The sequence below is a fragment of the Bos indicus genome, chromosome 11 (genome assembly GCF_029378745.1).
Source record: "Bos indicus isolate NIAB-ARS_2022 breed Sahiwal x Tharparkar chromosome 11, NIAB-ARS_B.indTharparkar_mat_pri_1.0, whole genome shotgun sequence".
In the NCBI taxonomy this organism is placed as follows: Eukaryota; Metazoa; Chordata; class Mammalia; order Artiodactyla; family Bovidae; genus Bos; species Bos indicus.
In genome coordinates, this window is record NC_091770.1 from 67,609,182 (window position 1) to 67,626,530 (window position 17,349).

At 41.0% G+C, this 17,349-nt stretch overlaps 1 protein-coding gene across 14 annotated transcripts in view; it reads right to left on the minus strand.

The window, feature by feature from the left end:
- Positions 1 to 7,329: 7,329 nt before the first annotated feature.
- The window catches only part of AAK1 (AP2 associated kinase 1), a 171,787-nt gene continuing 161,767 nt past the window's right edge, over positions 7,330 to 17,349 (minus strand). For all 14 annotated transcript variants that reach the window (XM_019970439.2, XM_019970443.2, XM_019970442.2 and 11 more), the window contains one exon: positions 7,330 to 17,338. In XM_019970439.2, coding sequence (XP_019825998.2) covers positions 16,224 to 17,338 — 1,115 coding nt within the window. In that variant the 3' untranslated portion in view covers positions 7,330 to 16,223. The remainder of the gene's footprint in view (positions 17,339 to 17,349) is intronic.

The following is a 17,349-nucleotide window of genomic DNA, read 5'->3' on the forward strand; positions in this document are numbered from 1 at the left end:
CTCTTTCTATTGAAGGCATCCAGAATATACTACTTCAGGAACTTTGTTTTGAACTTCCCTTATCTACCTAAAAATAGAGCCTCACAAAAGAATTCAGCTGTTATAAATCCTCTCCCCAGTAGTCTAGCAACCAGGAAAGATGGACTCCTATCACTGAAGAGGGGAATTTGGCTTAGGAATAAGAAAACACCAAAGCAGACATTCTCACAAAACTATCTTATCTCTATTCTCTGAAAAACCTATTTATCTTTTCCTAAAAAATCATTTGTATTCCCATAGGTCTCCTTCTCCCCTTCTCCTTCCCCTTGCCCTTCTCTTTGATGGAAGAAATGTTCACATACTGAAGTACGGGGAAGTTATTCTGGCTTATACATAATTTGGCTTGGACTTTATGCTAACTAAAACAGTCTGTCTTATCACTTGTCAACCATACATTGTACACATACTTTAACCATTCAGAGAATGTTGCCCACCGTCTATTACATAAAGGACTAAGTCACAACCCACTGCTGTGACTCACAGTGGGAGCCCTGAAGGGAATCGAGGCGGGTGGGGACCAAAACATGGTGAGGCATCCCGTGTTTTGAATAAGCTGGCTCCCAGACAGTTGAGATGCATACCTCAGGAAGAATGTAAATGACCCTAGATTCTTGCATCTTCCCATATATAGAAAGTCACTAAAATCGTTAATTTGAGGTATCTGTCCTTTGTGACTAGCCATAATGTTTTATCAACATCTATGCGAAGAGTTGACTCATTGGAAAAGACTGATGCTGGGAGGGATTGGGGGCAAGAGGAGAAGGGGACAACAGAGGATGAGATGGCTGGATGGCATCACTTGACTCGATGGACGTGAGTCTCAGTGAACTCCGGGAGTTGGTGATGGACAGGGAGGCCTGGCGTGCTACGATTCACGGGGTCGCAAAGAGTCAGACACGACTGAGCGACTGATCTGATCTGATCTGATCTGATGCTTGATCAGTGAAGATGTATATATTTTCTAGTCAAAAATTATATATATACCGGCGCCTCCCCTACCTCTTTGGAACAGTATTCTCCGAGCTACTCAGAGGTGGTTTCTCAAGCTATAATCTTTAGTTTGGCTTGAATAAAACTCTCTTCTATTCTTCTTTAGATTGTTTATTGATTATTTGCAACAACACCTGATTAAGACAGTGTATAAGCTCCAAATTCTAAACACCTCCTTGAGTTGTATTTTTCTATTAATGCCCATGTAAGTATGTGAATAAAAATCTTTTCCCTGTAATAACCTAAATGGGAAATGAATTTGACAAAGAACATATACATGTGTATGTATAACTGAATCACTTTGCCATATACCTGAAACACATAATATTGTTAATCAACTATGCTTTGTGTACAAAATCGGAAATAAATGTTAATATTAAAAATTGTTAGGTAAAACACAATCTCAAAGGGAATTGTGATATTACCACAAGGTCGTGCCATTACAGCTGGTGAATCAAATAGAAATTGCTTACATTGATTGAGCACTTACAGTGGGCCATCTTTTCTAAGCACACCTCGTAATGATCTAGATCATGGACATTTAATGTCACCATCTTACAGATGAAGAGACTGAGCCCCTTAGAAGCTCAGTAATGTTTCAAGATCATACAACTAGAAAGTGATGGACAGAGTTGTTCAGTTGCAAAGTCATGTCCAATTTTTTGCAAACCCATGGACTGCAGCACTCCAGGCTCCTCTGTCCTCCACTATCTCCTTTTGTGAGATATGTTTTCTGGGAATCTTTGCTTTGGTGTTTTCTTTCCTGGAGTTTGCTCAAATTCATGTCCATTGACTTGGTGATGGTCTCTAACCATCTCTTCCTCTGCCACCCCCTTTCCTTTTGCCTTCAATCTTTCCCAGCATCATCAGTATCTTTTCCAATGAGTCGGCTCTTTGCATCAAGTGGCCAAAGTATAGGAGCTTCAGCTTCAGTCCTTCCAATGAATATTCAAGGTTGATTTTCTTTGGAATTGGTTTGATTTCCTTGCAGTCCAAGGGGACTCTCAAGTCTTTTCTGCACCACAATTCAAAACCACCTATTCTTTGGCAGCCTTCTATATGGTCCAACTCTCATGACTACTGGAAAAACCATAGCTTTGACAATATGGACCTTTGTTGGCAAAGTGATGTCTCTGCTTTTTAATATGGTGCTTATGTTTGTCATAATTTTCCTTCCAAGGAGCAAGTGTCTTTTAATTTCATGGCTGCAGTCACTGTCCAGAGTGATTTTGGAGCCCCCCAGATAAAACCTGTCACTTCTTCCATTTTTTTCCCTTCTACTTGCCATGAAGTGATAGGACCAGGTGCAAGCCTAAGCAGTCTTTTTTTTTGGCCAGACCTCACAGCATGTGGGATCTTAGTTCCACACCCTGAACAGGGATGGAACCTGTGCTCCATGCATTGGAAGGTGGGGTCTTAGCCCCTGGACTGTCAGGGAAGTCCCAGCTTAAGCAGTCTTAACCCATGTTCCTCACCACCATCCCTCAGCACCCGGTGTCCATTGTCTTTTGTCACTATTATAGGAACTATTGTTAATTTCTCTTAGAATTTTGGAGAATAATTTTAGTGTCTGGACTGGTTTCCCATTTCTGCTGTTACAAATTATTACGCACTTTAGTGGCTTAAGACAGCAAACTTTTCTCTTACAGTCTGGGGAGTCAGACATTGACAGTCATTTTCATTGGGCCAAAGTCAATACTTGGGCCACCTGATGTGAAGAGCGGACTCATTAGAAAAGGCCCTGATGCTGGGAAAGACTGAAGGCAAGAGGAGAAAGACGACAGAGGATGAGAGGGTTGGATGGCATCACCAACTTAATGGACATAAGTTTGAGCAATCTCTGGGAGACAGTGAAGGACAGGGAAGCCTGGCTGCAGTACATGGGGTCACAAAGAGTTGGACACGACTGAGCAACTGAACAACAAAAAGTCAGGAGGGCTGGTTCCTTCTAGAGGCTCTGAGAGGAGAATCTGTTTCCATCTTTTTTTTTTTTTTTTTACTATCTAGAGGCTACCTCTATTCTTTGGCTTCCTCTATTTTCAAAGTATCACTTCAATCCTTGTTTCTGTCATCACATCACCTTCTTCTCTAACTTCTCCTTCATCTCTAGTAAAGAATCCTCTGATTATGTTGGGCCCACCTGCATAATCCAGGATAATCTCCCCATTTTGAGATCCTTAACTTTATCGCATATGATTAATCCCTTTTGCCAGGTAAGGTTATCATTCACAATTTCTGGGGATTAGAACATGGACATTTTGTGGGAGTGGGGAGGTATTATTTAGCCTACCACAGTGACTATTGGTTGTTTTTTTTTTAATTCACTGGTACTATAGGGTAATTCTCCTTTTCTACCCTAAAAATGTCATCTAGTATTTGTTTGATGATATTACTAATATGAGAACTGGAGGGAAAAAAACATATCCATATCAATGATATTGGAATGCAAGTTAGATATAACAAGATATGGAGAAAGCTATTAAGAGAGATAGGTCTTTTAAGAAAAAATTATAAAAAAAGACTGGGGATCAGGTATGTTTTATGGGGGAAGGAGTAATACAGCTGTACTGTGTCCTTCAATTGTGGATCATTGAAGGTCCTTATATAAAATGAAACCCCCCATTCTTTAAAATGTATCTTTTGTTCTTTACACCGTGCTTACTTTTTTTTTTCCCTTTTACTTTACAATACTATATTGGTTTTGCCATACATCAGCATGCATCTGCCATGGGTGTACACGTGTTCCCCATCCTGAACCACCCCCCAACCTCCCTCCCCATACCATCCCTCTGGGTCATCCCAGTGTACCAGCCCCAAGCTTCCTGTATCCTGCATCAAACCTGGACTGGCGATTCATTTCTTACATGATATTATACATGTTTTAATGCCATTCTCCCAAATTATCCCCTCCCCTTCCTCTCCCACAGAGTCCAAAAGACTGTTCTATACATCTGTGCCTCTTTTGCTGTCTTGCATACAGGGTTGTCGTTACCATCTTTCTAAATTCCATATATATGCGTTAGTATACTGTATTGGTGTTTTTCTTTCTGGCTTACTTCACTCTGTATAATAGGCTCCAGTTTCATCCACCTTATTAGAACTGATTCAAATGTATTCTTTTTAATGGCTGAGTAATACTCCATTGTGTATATGTACCACAGCTTTCTTATCCATTCATCTGCTGATGGACATCTAGGTTGCTTCCACATCCTGGCTATTATAAACAGTGCTGCGATGAACACTGGGGTACACGTGTCTCTTTCAATTCTGGTTTCCTCAGTGTGTATGCCCAGCAGTGGGATTGCTGGGTCATAAGGCAGTTCTATTTCCAGTTTTTTAAGGAATCTCCACACTGTTCTCCATAGTGGCTGTACTAGTTTGCATTCCCACCAACAGTGTAAGAGGGTTCCCTTTTCTCCACATCCTCTCCAGCATTTATTGCTTGTAGACTTTTGGATCACAGCCATTCTGACTGGTGTGAAATGGTACCTCACTGTGGTTTTGATTTGCATTTCTCTGATAATGAGTGATGTTGAGCATCTTTTCATGTGTTTGTTAGCCATCTGTATGTCTTCTTTGGAGAAATGTCTGTTTAGTTCTTTGGCCCATTTTTTGATTGGGTTGTTTATTTTTCTGGAACTCTTAACCCACTGCAATCAGTCCCCACCACTTTACAAGAATTGCTCTTGCCAGGATCAATTGCCTCCTACTGGACAAATCCAACAAGCATTTTTGTCATTACGTCTCTCTGGCATTTAACACCTCTGCTTATCCTTGAAATGTTTTCCTCCTATAACCTTGGTGTCACCTTCTGTTTTTCTGCCTATATTTGTGGCCCAGTTTCTCTCATGGAATTTTTTTTTTTTCCATTTATGCTTTAAATGTAGATATTCCCAAAGGATGTTAGAAGTGCTCTTCTCCTTACTCTACATTCTCCTTCATTGATCTCATCTATATCCAGGCATTCAAATACCACTACCACTCACTGTCAGGAGTCTAGACTTCTCTCCTGACTCATACAGCTAATGACTATCTGGACAACTTCACTTTGATAGCCCCTACATAGGCCCAGGACATTTTGAACCTCTGTAGTGGTTTCATCTAATGCTTTTTGTTTTTAAAAGATTTATTTATGGTTACACTAGGTCTTTGCTGCTGCATGGGCTTTCTCTTGTTGCCTCTAGCAGGGGCTACTCTCAAGCTGCAGTGCACATGCTTCTCATTTCAGTGACTTCTCTTGTTGCAGAGCATGGTCTCTAGGCGCATGGGCTTCAGTAGCTGTGGCACGTGGGCTCAGAAGTTGCGGCTCACAGGCTCTAGAGCATAGGCTCAATAGCTGTGGCCCATGGGTTTAGTTGCTCCGTGGCATGTGGAATTCTCCTGGACCAGGGATCAAAACTGTGTCCCCTGCATTGGCAGGTGGATTCTTAACCACTGAACCACCATGGAAGGCCCTTAGCCAATGTTCTTGAATAAAGATATTTTAATTGGGCTAATATTGATGAATTTTCATCAAGAAATTCTATAAAGCAACTCCATTAAGTCAACTCAATTCTTGGATCAATTTCCTATGCACTGAATTTCCATTTTATTGTAATTCTGTTCATTGGGATCTGGTCTTTTCTATAAGCATTTTACAATGGAAATTTATTAGTCAATTTTTGGTTCATTTCAAATTTTGCCAATAGTTTCTGCTACTGAGTTCTCCTGCGGCCACTATATCTAGTAAATTCCAACTTCCCAAATCAAAATTTCGATTTAAATTGCCATGATTTCATGCTTTCATCAATTTATGTGTAGTTTTAGCTGCTTTGAATTTTACTTAAACTGAATGATATTCACTATAAACTGAAAAAAGGCTGACAGTTTATATTTAATTTTGGTTAAGAGAAAATTGTGATCAGTTCCTCCCAGATAATGAAAGCTTTCATTACAGTGAAAAATAAAATATGTGCTTGGGGTCAAAAAGTACTGCTCAAAAACAGGATGTGGTATGGGAGATCTGGTCCTTGCATAAAACTACTAATTTCACAATACCTGACTTTAAGAATTCCACACGCAGCGATGGTATTGGCCCCATATCTCAGCCCTAGAAAACTGGGCTGCCTTCTGAAGAAAATATTTGGAGTCCTTTTGGGCCTCTGGGCTATGAAGAAGTACTTGGTTTCCTTCCATGAAAGGTGACATAATTCAGTACAAGGAAACATAAGGGGAAAGATCTTTGCCTTCAAATCCAGAGAAACAGGTCTAAACCATCAGCTCATGGCTTTCCCCCGGATCTTACTCTGGCTCCTCCCCCTTGGATCTTGATTAGAGCACAATATAAGGGCACTTCCTTCCTGGCTGGTCTCTCACCAACCCATCTCGGGGCTGGCAAAAGTGAGTCATTAAAGGGTGAATGAATGCAATCAGAGATCACCCTGTGGGAACTGGAGCTTTTAACTCTGGCTCTGGCTCCAATTAAGGCAGAGATGACTCACCACAGGTAAACTCCATCCACTTCTGCAGAAAGCTCTGACTCCTGCATCTCAGTGGGAGTATTGCATCTGAAAGGGTTTCCCCCAGAGCACTCTGAGTCACAGGTAAGGAAGACTGTGCTTTTGGTTAACTTGAAATAGGAAAAAACCATAAGAACTTCACATTGTGGAATTAGGTATATTTAAAGATAAATGAATCAGATCTTAAAATAAATCTTCAGAAAAAGTAGGCGAACTCTCGTTTTACTCATGCATCTTATACCAGAGTTCTTTGGATCCCTGAATTTTCCTTGAACACCATACCTGTGAACTCAGTCCAGTGGGTGTCAGGCTCATCAAAGCTCTGTTATTTTCTCAGATTTGGAAAGGAAACAGGAGGCAGGTTTTCCTCACAGCATGAATTTTAAATTTCTTAGGTATAATCCATTTCCACCCAAGATTTCTCTTTCTAGTTTCTTATGGTCTCTTTTTAGAGATTTTTTTTTTTTTTTTGAAGGCTGCATGTTGATGCAGGTCACATTCAGGTAACACATTTTAGAAGTTCACAGGAAAGTTTACATATTAGGGAGCTCTGTGATTTTCCCAGCTCAGTCCTTAGGCTCCATTATCTTATTTCATTTATGTCTCCACAAACATCCAGATGAAAAGTGGGTCTCAGGAAATAACTGCCAGCATTGGAAACCAATTCACCAACCAACCAACCAAAAGCTGTTCTTTGAAACTTAAAAATGTAGAATAAAGCTTGGTACTAAGTGAAAGACACATATGGAGCCCTTCAGTCCTAGGAAGATTTGACTTAAGGAATAATGCAAAGTGTAAATCATTTATTTTAATTAGGTCCATTTTAATAAAGTGTACAGAAGTTTACAACTCAAACAATTATCCATAAAAACTAGCAGATACATAAGATAGACCACACGAAGGGTGCAATAACATAAATCCAAGAGTCTGCAAAAAAGAGGTATTGCAAAAACTGTTAAGATTGACTCTATAAATGTCTCTTTCCCTTTCCCATGTTCATAGTCCTTGAGATTGCATGCACATACTGTTTTCTGAGGTCTGATGACCTCAATATTCTCACAGTTGTACTGACCTCCTCATTCAGTCAACTCAAAATATAGTCAGTAAAGGGAGTTCACCTCTTCTTCCTAGAATGAGCATGGTCCTTGGCCTGTATTCCGTTTCTGTCTCCTAACAAATGACGTTAAATGTTCCCTCTGAATTTCAAAGTAACATCTTACAGGCCTCGTAGTGTTCTAGTCACTACTGCCCTCCCAATACCACACATGAACGAGGTGTTTAGGTCAAACGCTATTGAGTTTCATCCTTGTGGATGAAAAAAGCATGCTTACTGTGGAAATGAGTCTAAAGCAGCGGCTGCTTTCTCTCCCCTTCATCTAGAACAATTCCAGTTCTAGATCACAAAGTTGTAGGTAAACAGCACTGAATTTACTCATTTCAAACACCTACTGTCACCTCTTGCTATTCTTTGGATGCCTTCATCAGGAGGTCTTTAACACCATGGCAGAAAGCATGAGGATACACACATGCACACACTCCACGCACACTCCTCAAATAGGAGTCTTTGGTTGACTCAGAGTATAACTGATTTGCCATTTCAGAAAGGAAAGGTGATATTGTCTTCTCTCGCCCCCAAAGTCTCACTTTAACTGATATGGGGGAAAAAATATTTCTGCAATTCCTTACCAAAAGGAATCACACAGATCCCTCTAACATGTATATATGATTCTCTTATAATGCAATGTAGATAACATTGACTTGATTTCAAGAACAAAACATTGCTATTATAAACTCAAGATACTGTCACTCGTATTGAGATTGCTGAGAAGTAGCTCAGACTAAATTTCTTATGGAATTACAAATTACCTTTTACAAGTTGTTCTAGAGTCCCTTCATGCATAAACCTGCCCCTGTGTCCTAGGAGAGCATGGGGCTTTTGAGTTGTGTCTCTGAAGAGTAAGGCTGGGCTTCTGCCAACCTTCCTTCTAATCCATAAGATATGGGGAAGGTGAACCATTTCATTTTTATTTAGAATTATTCCAGGGTGATATTATCACAGGCTAGGCTGAAATTTAAGAAGAAACTGTTTAGAGTAAAAAGGAAGGTAAGTAAAAACCAACATGGTCCTTCAGTCTTCTCTTACATTCCCCACTTATTGGTATGGTTATAATAGGGGAGTGTCAAATGAGGAAATGAGCAAGCAAGGTAAGCCACATAGACTTGCAGCAATAGAGAAAAACCAGAAAAGACCAGAGTCTGTCAGTTTAAGGATGGGATCTTAGGCATCACACTTAGGCCTGATTCCTAATGAAGGTCAAGGTGCAAATGAGGCTAGCAGGACTGTAAGTCAGACAGCAGGAGGCATCCTGGCAACTGAGATACCGTCAGTGTGAATTCCCACAACAAGGGGGAGCAGCTAAGTTGTTTTCAACAACCTAGCATATTTATCTTACAGTGAAAGAACACAAAAACAATCCCCAACTAGATACTACTTTTTATTTTCAAGCATTTTGAAATTTTCCGTTAAGTGAACTTCACAAGTTTGCAAGTGTTCTGCTGGTTAAAACCAATCAATCAACAAACAGATAGTTGACAGTCATTTGGAAACGCTAAGAATTTAAATTACATGATTCTATTTAAAATCTTCATATTTACTCCAGAAGGCAAGATTGGAGGGTCAGAACTCAGGAATGGCTGTGGGCATCTAGAAGGTGCTCCTATCTCCTTAGAAGGTCTTTTTAGTGACTCTCCTATGTACCTTTCATCAGAACAATCTGAGTTCATATAAAACTGCATCTGTGTGACCTGCAGCCATTCCAAAGCTGACTGGCCTGTGTTCTCCAATTTCAAATTCAAAGACACAGCAGAGAATAACATTTTTCCTTATTAAAGGGACCCCAGGGGCCCCAACTTAAGTAGTATTCTTCCCGCTAGAGTGAGTTAGATCTCACTCTTCTCTGAATTTTCTATTTGATACAATGCATACATATTATGTAACCTACGTTTTGCCAACTTTTCATTATGGAAACAAATACAGCATGAGTGAATTTCTATTGCCAGATCACTCTGGTGATTACACCTATCTTAAAGGAACTGAAATCTGTTACTTTATGTCAGTGAAATGTCCACCAAATAGTTGAAAACATTGATGTACATGTATTCTAAAACTTACTAAATAATGGGTCAATAAGATATTGGTATTTTTCTTAAAAGTTCAAAAAGAAATCTTGGTCGCCTGGCTACACGCAGACCTAATATGGGGGTGTAAATATGTACACACCAGTCCACACATATGAAATTTTCAACTCAACAATGAGTGAGCCCAAAATGAAAAAGAATTTGTGGCCAAGATATCACCGAATCCTGTCCAGCACCTGCTGTAGCATCAAATTTTGTTCATTTTCCATTTTCCAATCTAATAAGGATTTGAAGCTAAAGGGCTCTCAGTGTAAGCCTGGTGGCTCAGCCAGTGAAGAATTCACCTGTAATGAAGGAGATGGAAGAGACGTGGGTTCAATCCCTGGGTCGGGAATATCCCCTGGAAAAAGAAATGGCAATCCACTCTAGTATTCTTGCCTGGAGAATCTCATGGACAGAAGAGCCTGGTGGGCTCCAGTCAGGAGTCGCAAAGAGTCAGACACGACTGAGTGACTAAGCACACACCCAAGAGTGGGCCTAAGAAATAGATATGCTAAACATTTTTCACCACACGTAAGATAACTTCATTAATTCAATACTGTGTGTTAGTCGATTAACGTGGATTCTTTAAGAGTTCATCAGTGTATGCTCTAGGTCAATGTTTTATGTCTAAATATATTGTGGCTCATTGCACTCCACTGAATGAAAGGTCACAGGTTCCTGCATTCTGTTTCATATGTGTAATGCATATAAAACAGAAAACAAACTAAACAAGGAGTGCAGCATTTTGTTCACTATATGTTTTTTCTCTTTAATGTTAGCTTGCTGTAGTTGTTGGAAACATGCATTTGCTATTTAATTCAAAGCACTCTGAGCACTCCTGATTTCTTAAAGCTAAATTTCCCAGATTTCAAGATGGCCTCTACAAAAATCTTTTATCTTTATTTTAAAAATTTTATTATTTTTTTTGCCCGCACTGTGTGGCATGAAGGAGCTTAGCTCTCCATCCAGGAATGGAACCTGTACCCACTTGCATTGGGAGCAGAGTCTCAACCACAAGACCACCAGGGAAGTCCCAAGAACACTTTATCTCTACATGATGCATTTACCCTATATGATCCAAAGATGATCAGCACAGAATCCACTAGTTATTCGCTAATAACTAATGTAATCCAATAATCCAAAAATGTTCATGCATCATTAAGGAGACAAAAGTAATTTGTATGTGTCTATATTCATTTCTTGTTCAAAAAAGGTATTTACAGAGTCTCCACCCAGCATAGGTCTCTAGCAAGAATATAATAAAAAAGGGTTACAAGCTCAGCTTGACAAATAATTCAATTATGTAATAAGATCACCATTTTATTGATTTCATCTTGAGAACAAAAATGATCAGGAGGGATTGATCAAAAAACCAAAGAAAAGTAATTCCACAGGGCTGTTACAAAGGTAATCCTGAGTAGTTTCAAAGGGTGAATTAGAATGACCTTCTACTTGAAGAGTTTCTAGGATGAACCTTCCTTGAATATTCCCATCTTTTTCACTTCTGAACAGTATGAAAAGGCAAAAAGATAGGACGCTGAAAGATGAACTCCCCAGGTCGGTAGGTGCCCAATATACTACTGCAGATGAGTGGAGAAATAACTCCAGAAAGTATGAAAAGGTGGAGCCAAAGTAAAAACAACATTCAGTTGTGGACGTGACTGGTGATGAAAGTAAAGTCTGATGCTGTAAAGAGCAATACTGCATAGGAACCTGGAATGTTAGGTTCATGAATCAAGGCAAATTGGAAGCAGTCAAACAGGAGATGGCAAGAGTGAACATCGACATTTTATGAATCAGCAAACTAAAATGGACTGGAATGGGTGAATTTAACTCAGATGACCATTATATCTGCTACTGAAGGCAAGAATCCCTTAGAAGAAACGGAATAGCCATCATAGTCAACAAAAGAGTGGGAAATGCAGTACTTGGACGCAATCTCAAAAATGACAGAATGATCTCTGTTCGTTTCCAAGGCAAACCATTCAGTATCACGGTAATCCAAGTCTATGCCCCGACCAGTAATGCTGAAGAAGCTGAAGTTGAACGGTTCTATGAAGAACTACAAGACCTTCTAGAACTAAAACCCAAAAAAGATGTCCTTTTCATTATAGGGGATTGGAATGCAAAAGTAGGAAGTCAAGAAATACCTGGAGTAACAGGCAAATTTGGCCTTGGACTACAGAATGAAGCAGGGCAAAGGCTAATAGAGTTTTGCCAAGAGAACGCACTGGTCATAGCAAACGCCCTCTTCCAACAACACAAGAGAAGACTCTGTACATGGACATCACCAGACAGTCAATACTGAAATCAGATAGATTATATTCTTTGCAGCCAAAGATGGAGAAGCTCTATACAATCAGCAAAAACAAGACCCAGAGCTGACTGTGGCTCAGATGAACTCCTTATTGCCAAATTTGGACTTAAACTGAAGAAAGTAGGAAAAACCACTAGACCATTTGGGTATGACCTAAATAAAATCCCTTACGATTATACAGTGGAAATGAGAAATAGATTCAAGGGATTAGATCTGAAAGAGTGCCTGAAGAACTATGGATGGAGGTTCATGACATTGTACAGGAGGCGGTGATCAAGACCATCCCCAAGAAAAAGAAATGCAAAAAGGCAAAATAGTCATCTGAGGAGGCCTTACAAATAGCTTAGAAAAGAAGAGAAGCCAAAGGCAAAGAAGACAAGGAAAGATATACCCATTTGAATGCAGAGTTCCAAAGAATAGCAAGGAGAGGTAAGAAAGCCTTCCTCAGTGATCAGTGCAAAGAAATAGAGGAAAACAACAGAATGGGAAAGACTAGAGATCTCTTTAAGAACATTAGAGATACCAAGGGAACATTTCATGCAAAGATGGGCTCAATAAAGGACAGAAATGGTATGGACCTAACAGAAGATATTAAGAAGAGGTGACAAGAATACACAGAAGAACTACACAAAAAAGATCTTCACGACCCAGATAATCATGATGGTGTGATCACTCACCTAGAGTCAGACATCCTGGAATATGAAGTCAAAGTAGACCTTAGGAAGCATCACTCTGAACAAATCTAGTGGAGGTGATGGAATTTCAGTTAAGCTATTTCAAATCCTAAAAGATGGTGCTGTTAAAGTGCTATACTCAGTATGCCAACAAATTTGGAAAATTCAGCAGAGGCCACAGGACTGGAAAAGGTCAATTTTCATTCCAATCCCAAAGAAAGGCAATGCCAAAGAATGCTCAAACTACCCCACAATGGCACTCATCTCACATGCTAGCAAAGTAATGTTCAAAATTCTCCAAGCCAGGCTTCAACAGTAAGTGAACTGTGAAATTCTAGATGTTCAAGCTGGATTTAGAAAAGGCAGAGTAACCAGAGATCAAATTGCCAACATCCATTGGATCACTGCAAAAGTGAGAGAGTTCCGGAAAAACATCTATTTCTGCTTTATTGACTATGCCAAAGCCTTTGACTGTGTGGATCACAATCAACTGTGGAAACTTCTGAAAGAGATGAGAATACCAGACAATCTGACCTGCCTCCTGAGAAATCTGTATGCAGGCCAAGAAGCAACAGTTAGAGCTGGACATGCAACAATAGACTGGTTCCAAATCGGGAAAGGAGTACGTTAAGGCTGTATATTGTCACCCTGCTTATTTAACTTATATTCAGAGTACATCATGAGAAATGCTGGACTGGATGAAGCACAAGCTGGAATCAAGATTGCTGGGAGAAATATCAATCACCTCAGATATGCAGATGACACACTTATGGAGAAAGCAAAGAAGAATTAAAGAGCCTCTTGATGAAAGAGAAGAGTGAAAAAGATGGCTTAAAATTCAACAGTCAGAAAACTAAGATCATGTCATTTGGCTCCATCACTTCATGGCAAATAGATGAAAAAACAATGGAAACAGTGAGAGACTTTATTTTGGGGGGCTCCAAAATCACTGCAGATGGTGACTGCAGCCATGAAATTAAAAGACGCTTGCTCCTTGGAAGAAAAGTTATGACCAACCTAGACAGCATATTAAAAAGCAGAGACATTGCTTTCCCAAGAAAGGTCCGTCTAGTCAAAGCTATGGTTTTTCCAGTAGTCATGTATGGATGTGAGAGTTGGACTATAAAGAAAGCTGAGCACCAAAGAATTGATACTTTTGAATGTGGTGCTGGAGAAGACTCTTGAGAATCCCTTTGACAGCTAACCAGTCCATCCTAAAGGAAATCAGTCCTGAATATTCATTGGAAGGACTGCTGTAGAAGCTGAAACTCCAAAACTTTGGCCATCTGATGTGAAGAGCTGCCTCATTTGAAAAGACCCTGATGCTGGGAAAGACTGAAGGTGGGAGAAGGGGATGACAGAGGATGAGATGGTTGGATGTCATCACTGACTCAATGGACATGAGTTTGAGTAAACTCCGGGAGTTGGTGATGGCCAGGGAGGCCTGGCGTGCTGCAGTCCATGGGGTCACAGAGTCGGACACGACTGAGCGACTGAACTGAACTTTCACTCCTGCTCATGCAGGCTTGTGCACTGATAATGACCAAGGTAAGAATTTGGGGTGCAAATTTTCATACTCGTTAGCCAAAATCAGTCAATTAGAAAGATAATTCAACGTCCACTGTTACACAGAAAATTCAGAAATGATCATTGGGAGAAAAGCCCAATGAACATTTAGCATCCTCAAAAGTAAAGGGGCGGCACTGCTGAAGCCTCAGTTGGAAAAACCACTGCTAGGAGCCCTGACCCACTGCCAATTATTTACCTTTTAACTTGGACAGCTGAAATAGGTGGAGACTGAACTAGAAAAAGTCTTGAGAAGTATCTGTTTATATTTTACTGTCAAGTTCCCAGAATTTCAAATTTAAAAATACGACATTTAGTCAACGTCAATCGAGTCTGGCATTCAGGCTTGATTCTCGGATGAATTTCCCATAATTCTTAAGTCATTACTCTTGGTTGGTGAGCAGCTCTTCTAACTTCTCCAGCTAATGAAGAAATCATGAACATTTACTAGGAGTCACAGGGAACTTTCAAGTTGAAACATGAAATTCTTTAGCAGAAATCTTCCCACTGAGATGTAAGTTTCAACTTAAGGCACTAATAATAATAAAGGGCATGAGAACAGTCAAGAATAACTTAGAGCTTTCCAGAAATAGAAGACATCTCAAAAACTTAAGTCAAGCACCTGTCTGACCTGCTTCACCATCCGAGGGGACAAAGAATGGAAAGGTTCTTGTGGCTGACCGGTTCAGCTCTTTTCCATTCTCCCAAACTTATTTACGTCTCAGGTTTCTACTTCCTCAAGGGGCAGACGAAGGTGACAAGGATGTGGAAAAACAAAAAGCAAATCTAGTTTGTAGCCTAGTCTCATGATCAATTAATTTTGTAATGACAGCATGGAGTGCTCAGACCTAAGATTTTTAAAATTACTTGATTACTTTTTAAAATTACTTAGACCCCAAACCCAGTGGTTGTAACTGTAACAAAGGGTTCTTTTCTATTGTTCTCAGGGGAAACTGTATAAGGATAATTTTTCAAGACTTTGTAAATGAAATTTGTTAATAGCAAATTCTAAAGGAAAAAACAATCTACTTAGAAAATTCCATTCCAGAAGGATTTTCCTACTCATTCCAATAAATTAAATTTTGCCATGAGAAAAGAAGGCAATAAAAACAGGGTTCAAGGAAGTTAGGTTAGGAGAACAAATACCAGCAAATGAGTGATTGTACGCAAGGTGGGACAGGATTTACCTAAAGGAAGAATGTTTCCTGTGCAAACAGACATGTACACACACAGCTGTGCACTCACATGAATTTTTAAAGTGTGCACGTGGGAGAAAGCTCCACATTAGCAGACACCAGCACAGAAATCTCATCTGTTTGCATTTCTGCAAAGGAAAGGATCTAACACACGTTACACACCCACTGACACTCATGCATGAGGACCAGGGTGGCCTACACAGACTCAGATCCAGAGCTTTCTAAGAGTTGCTGGTTTTAGAGGAATGATTAGTATCTTCGGGATCACACTTCCTTTTGATGAGCGGAATTTTTATCTTGTGTTTCCTTCCTGAAATGTACCCTTTTCAAGAGTATGAAACCAAGTCTGGGAGGAACTCATCTTAATTCCTCATTAGACATGACTCAGAACAGGAACTACAGGAATCAAAGTAGCAATAGCATGGCCCCTTTGGGAAGTTATTTCTGGATTTACTGACAAGTAGTTTGAGATTAAAACAGTTTCTAGGCACACAAGAGAAAGCAGAATTCTGGGCAGAGGTGAAGATGGACACGCTCACCGAAAGTCCAGAAATCAATATAAACAAAAGCAATGAGCATAACTTAAAGGAGTTTCAACTAAGTATCACCTTGACTGAGTTTGTTGACTCAAGAAGTTCTGCTCTGACTCATGGAACTGAAAGAGAATAATTGATATAATCTTCTCAGGAAGGCTCAGCTGGGAGTGATGTGGTGGGTATTGAGGGTAGGGTAGAGACAGAGGCCTGAGGCTCAGGCATGGTTCCTAAGGTTTCTGTTTGCCTGATTTCGAAGGAAAGGGTGCTAAAGCAAAAGGATCAGCAGCTGGCAGCTCCGTAGTCCTGGAGGCAAGGGATGTGATGGAAACGGAGCCAGCTATCGACTGCTTATTGGTTTGCGAAACAATTTTGTAGGCAGCGATGGGCTGGGCTTCTGGATTCGGCTCATCTTCCGGGCTATAGTGACGGGAATATTTGGATAAAGACTGGGGGCGGAATGGTTTGCCTGCCACGGGGCCTGAGACAGCTTCTTTCTGGGGCTGAGGTCCTTTGTTTCTGTCATTAGGATGGGCCCCAGATTCCAGGGAGGAGCCCCTGGAAGAGATGCTGTCAAGATGGTCTGCTGCTTGTACAGGATGGGAGGGGAGGTTAGACGGCTGGGCAAAGCCAGCCATGGAATACTGAGCTCGGGCAGACGGGTACACGGCTCGATCGAGGCCCGGGAGCAGAGGGATGTCATCGGTCTGACTGAGGAGACCGGACTGCTCCTGGGCGGGGCTCTGGGCAACTGTTGACTCCTCCATGCCTTTCTTCTTGGTAAAGGGAGCTCTCAAGAACACATCCGTCTCCTCTGGCTGGGAAGGGGCCACGTTGCCCTTGGAGACAAAGGGGGCTTTGGCAAAAATGTCATCAGCGGGAATCCTTGAGCTCCGGAAGGGGGCAGTGGCGAACACATCTGGCTCACCGAGTCCATCTGCAATTGGCTGAATGAGGGCTCCGAATTGGTTCTTCCTCCCACCTTGCGAGGCCTTGGCCTGCGCAGGAGTGACCTCCGGCTGAGTGAAGGGAGTAGCTCCTCCTAGCTTCCCCTGCGGAGGCTTGCAGCTCTCATCCTCTTCTTCTGACTCCAAAAGCAGAGGGCGAGAGCCACTGCAGTCCAGCATGTCCCCCTCGAGGTCGGTCCCCTCCTCTTCGCTGCTGTGGAACGAGCTGTTGCTGGAAGGGCCATCTCGGGCCAAGTAGTCAGATTCCAAACTGTTCTGAGTTTTCGTGCCAGGTACCCGGGAGGGGTCCGGGTATAGGGGAAGGCCTTTAACACCCGTCGATTCTTTAAAGTGCTCTACAGTTATTACAGGAGAGGAAATGGGCTCTCTCTGGAGACCTAGAAAAGCA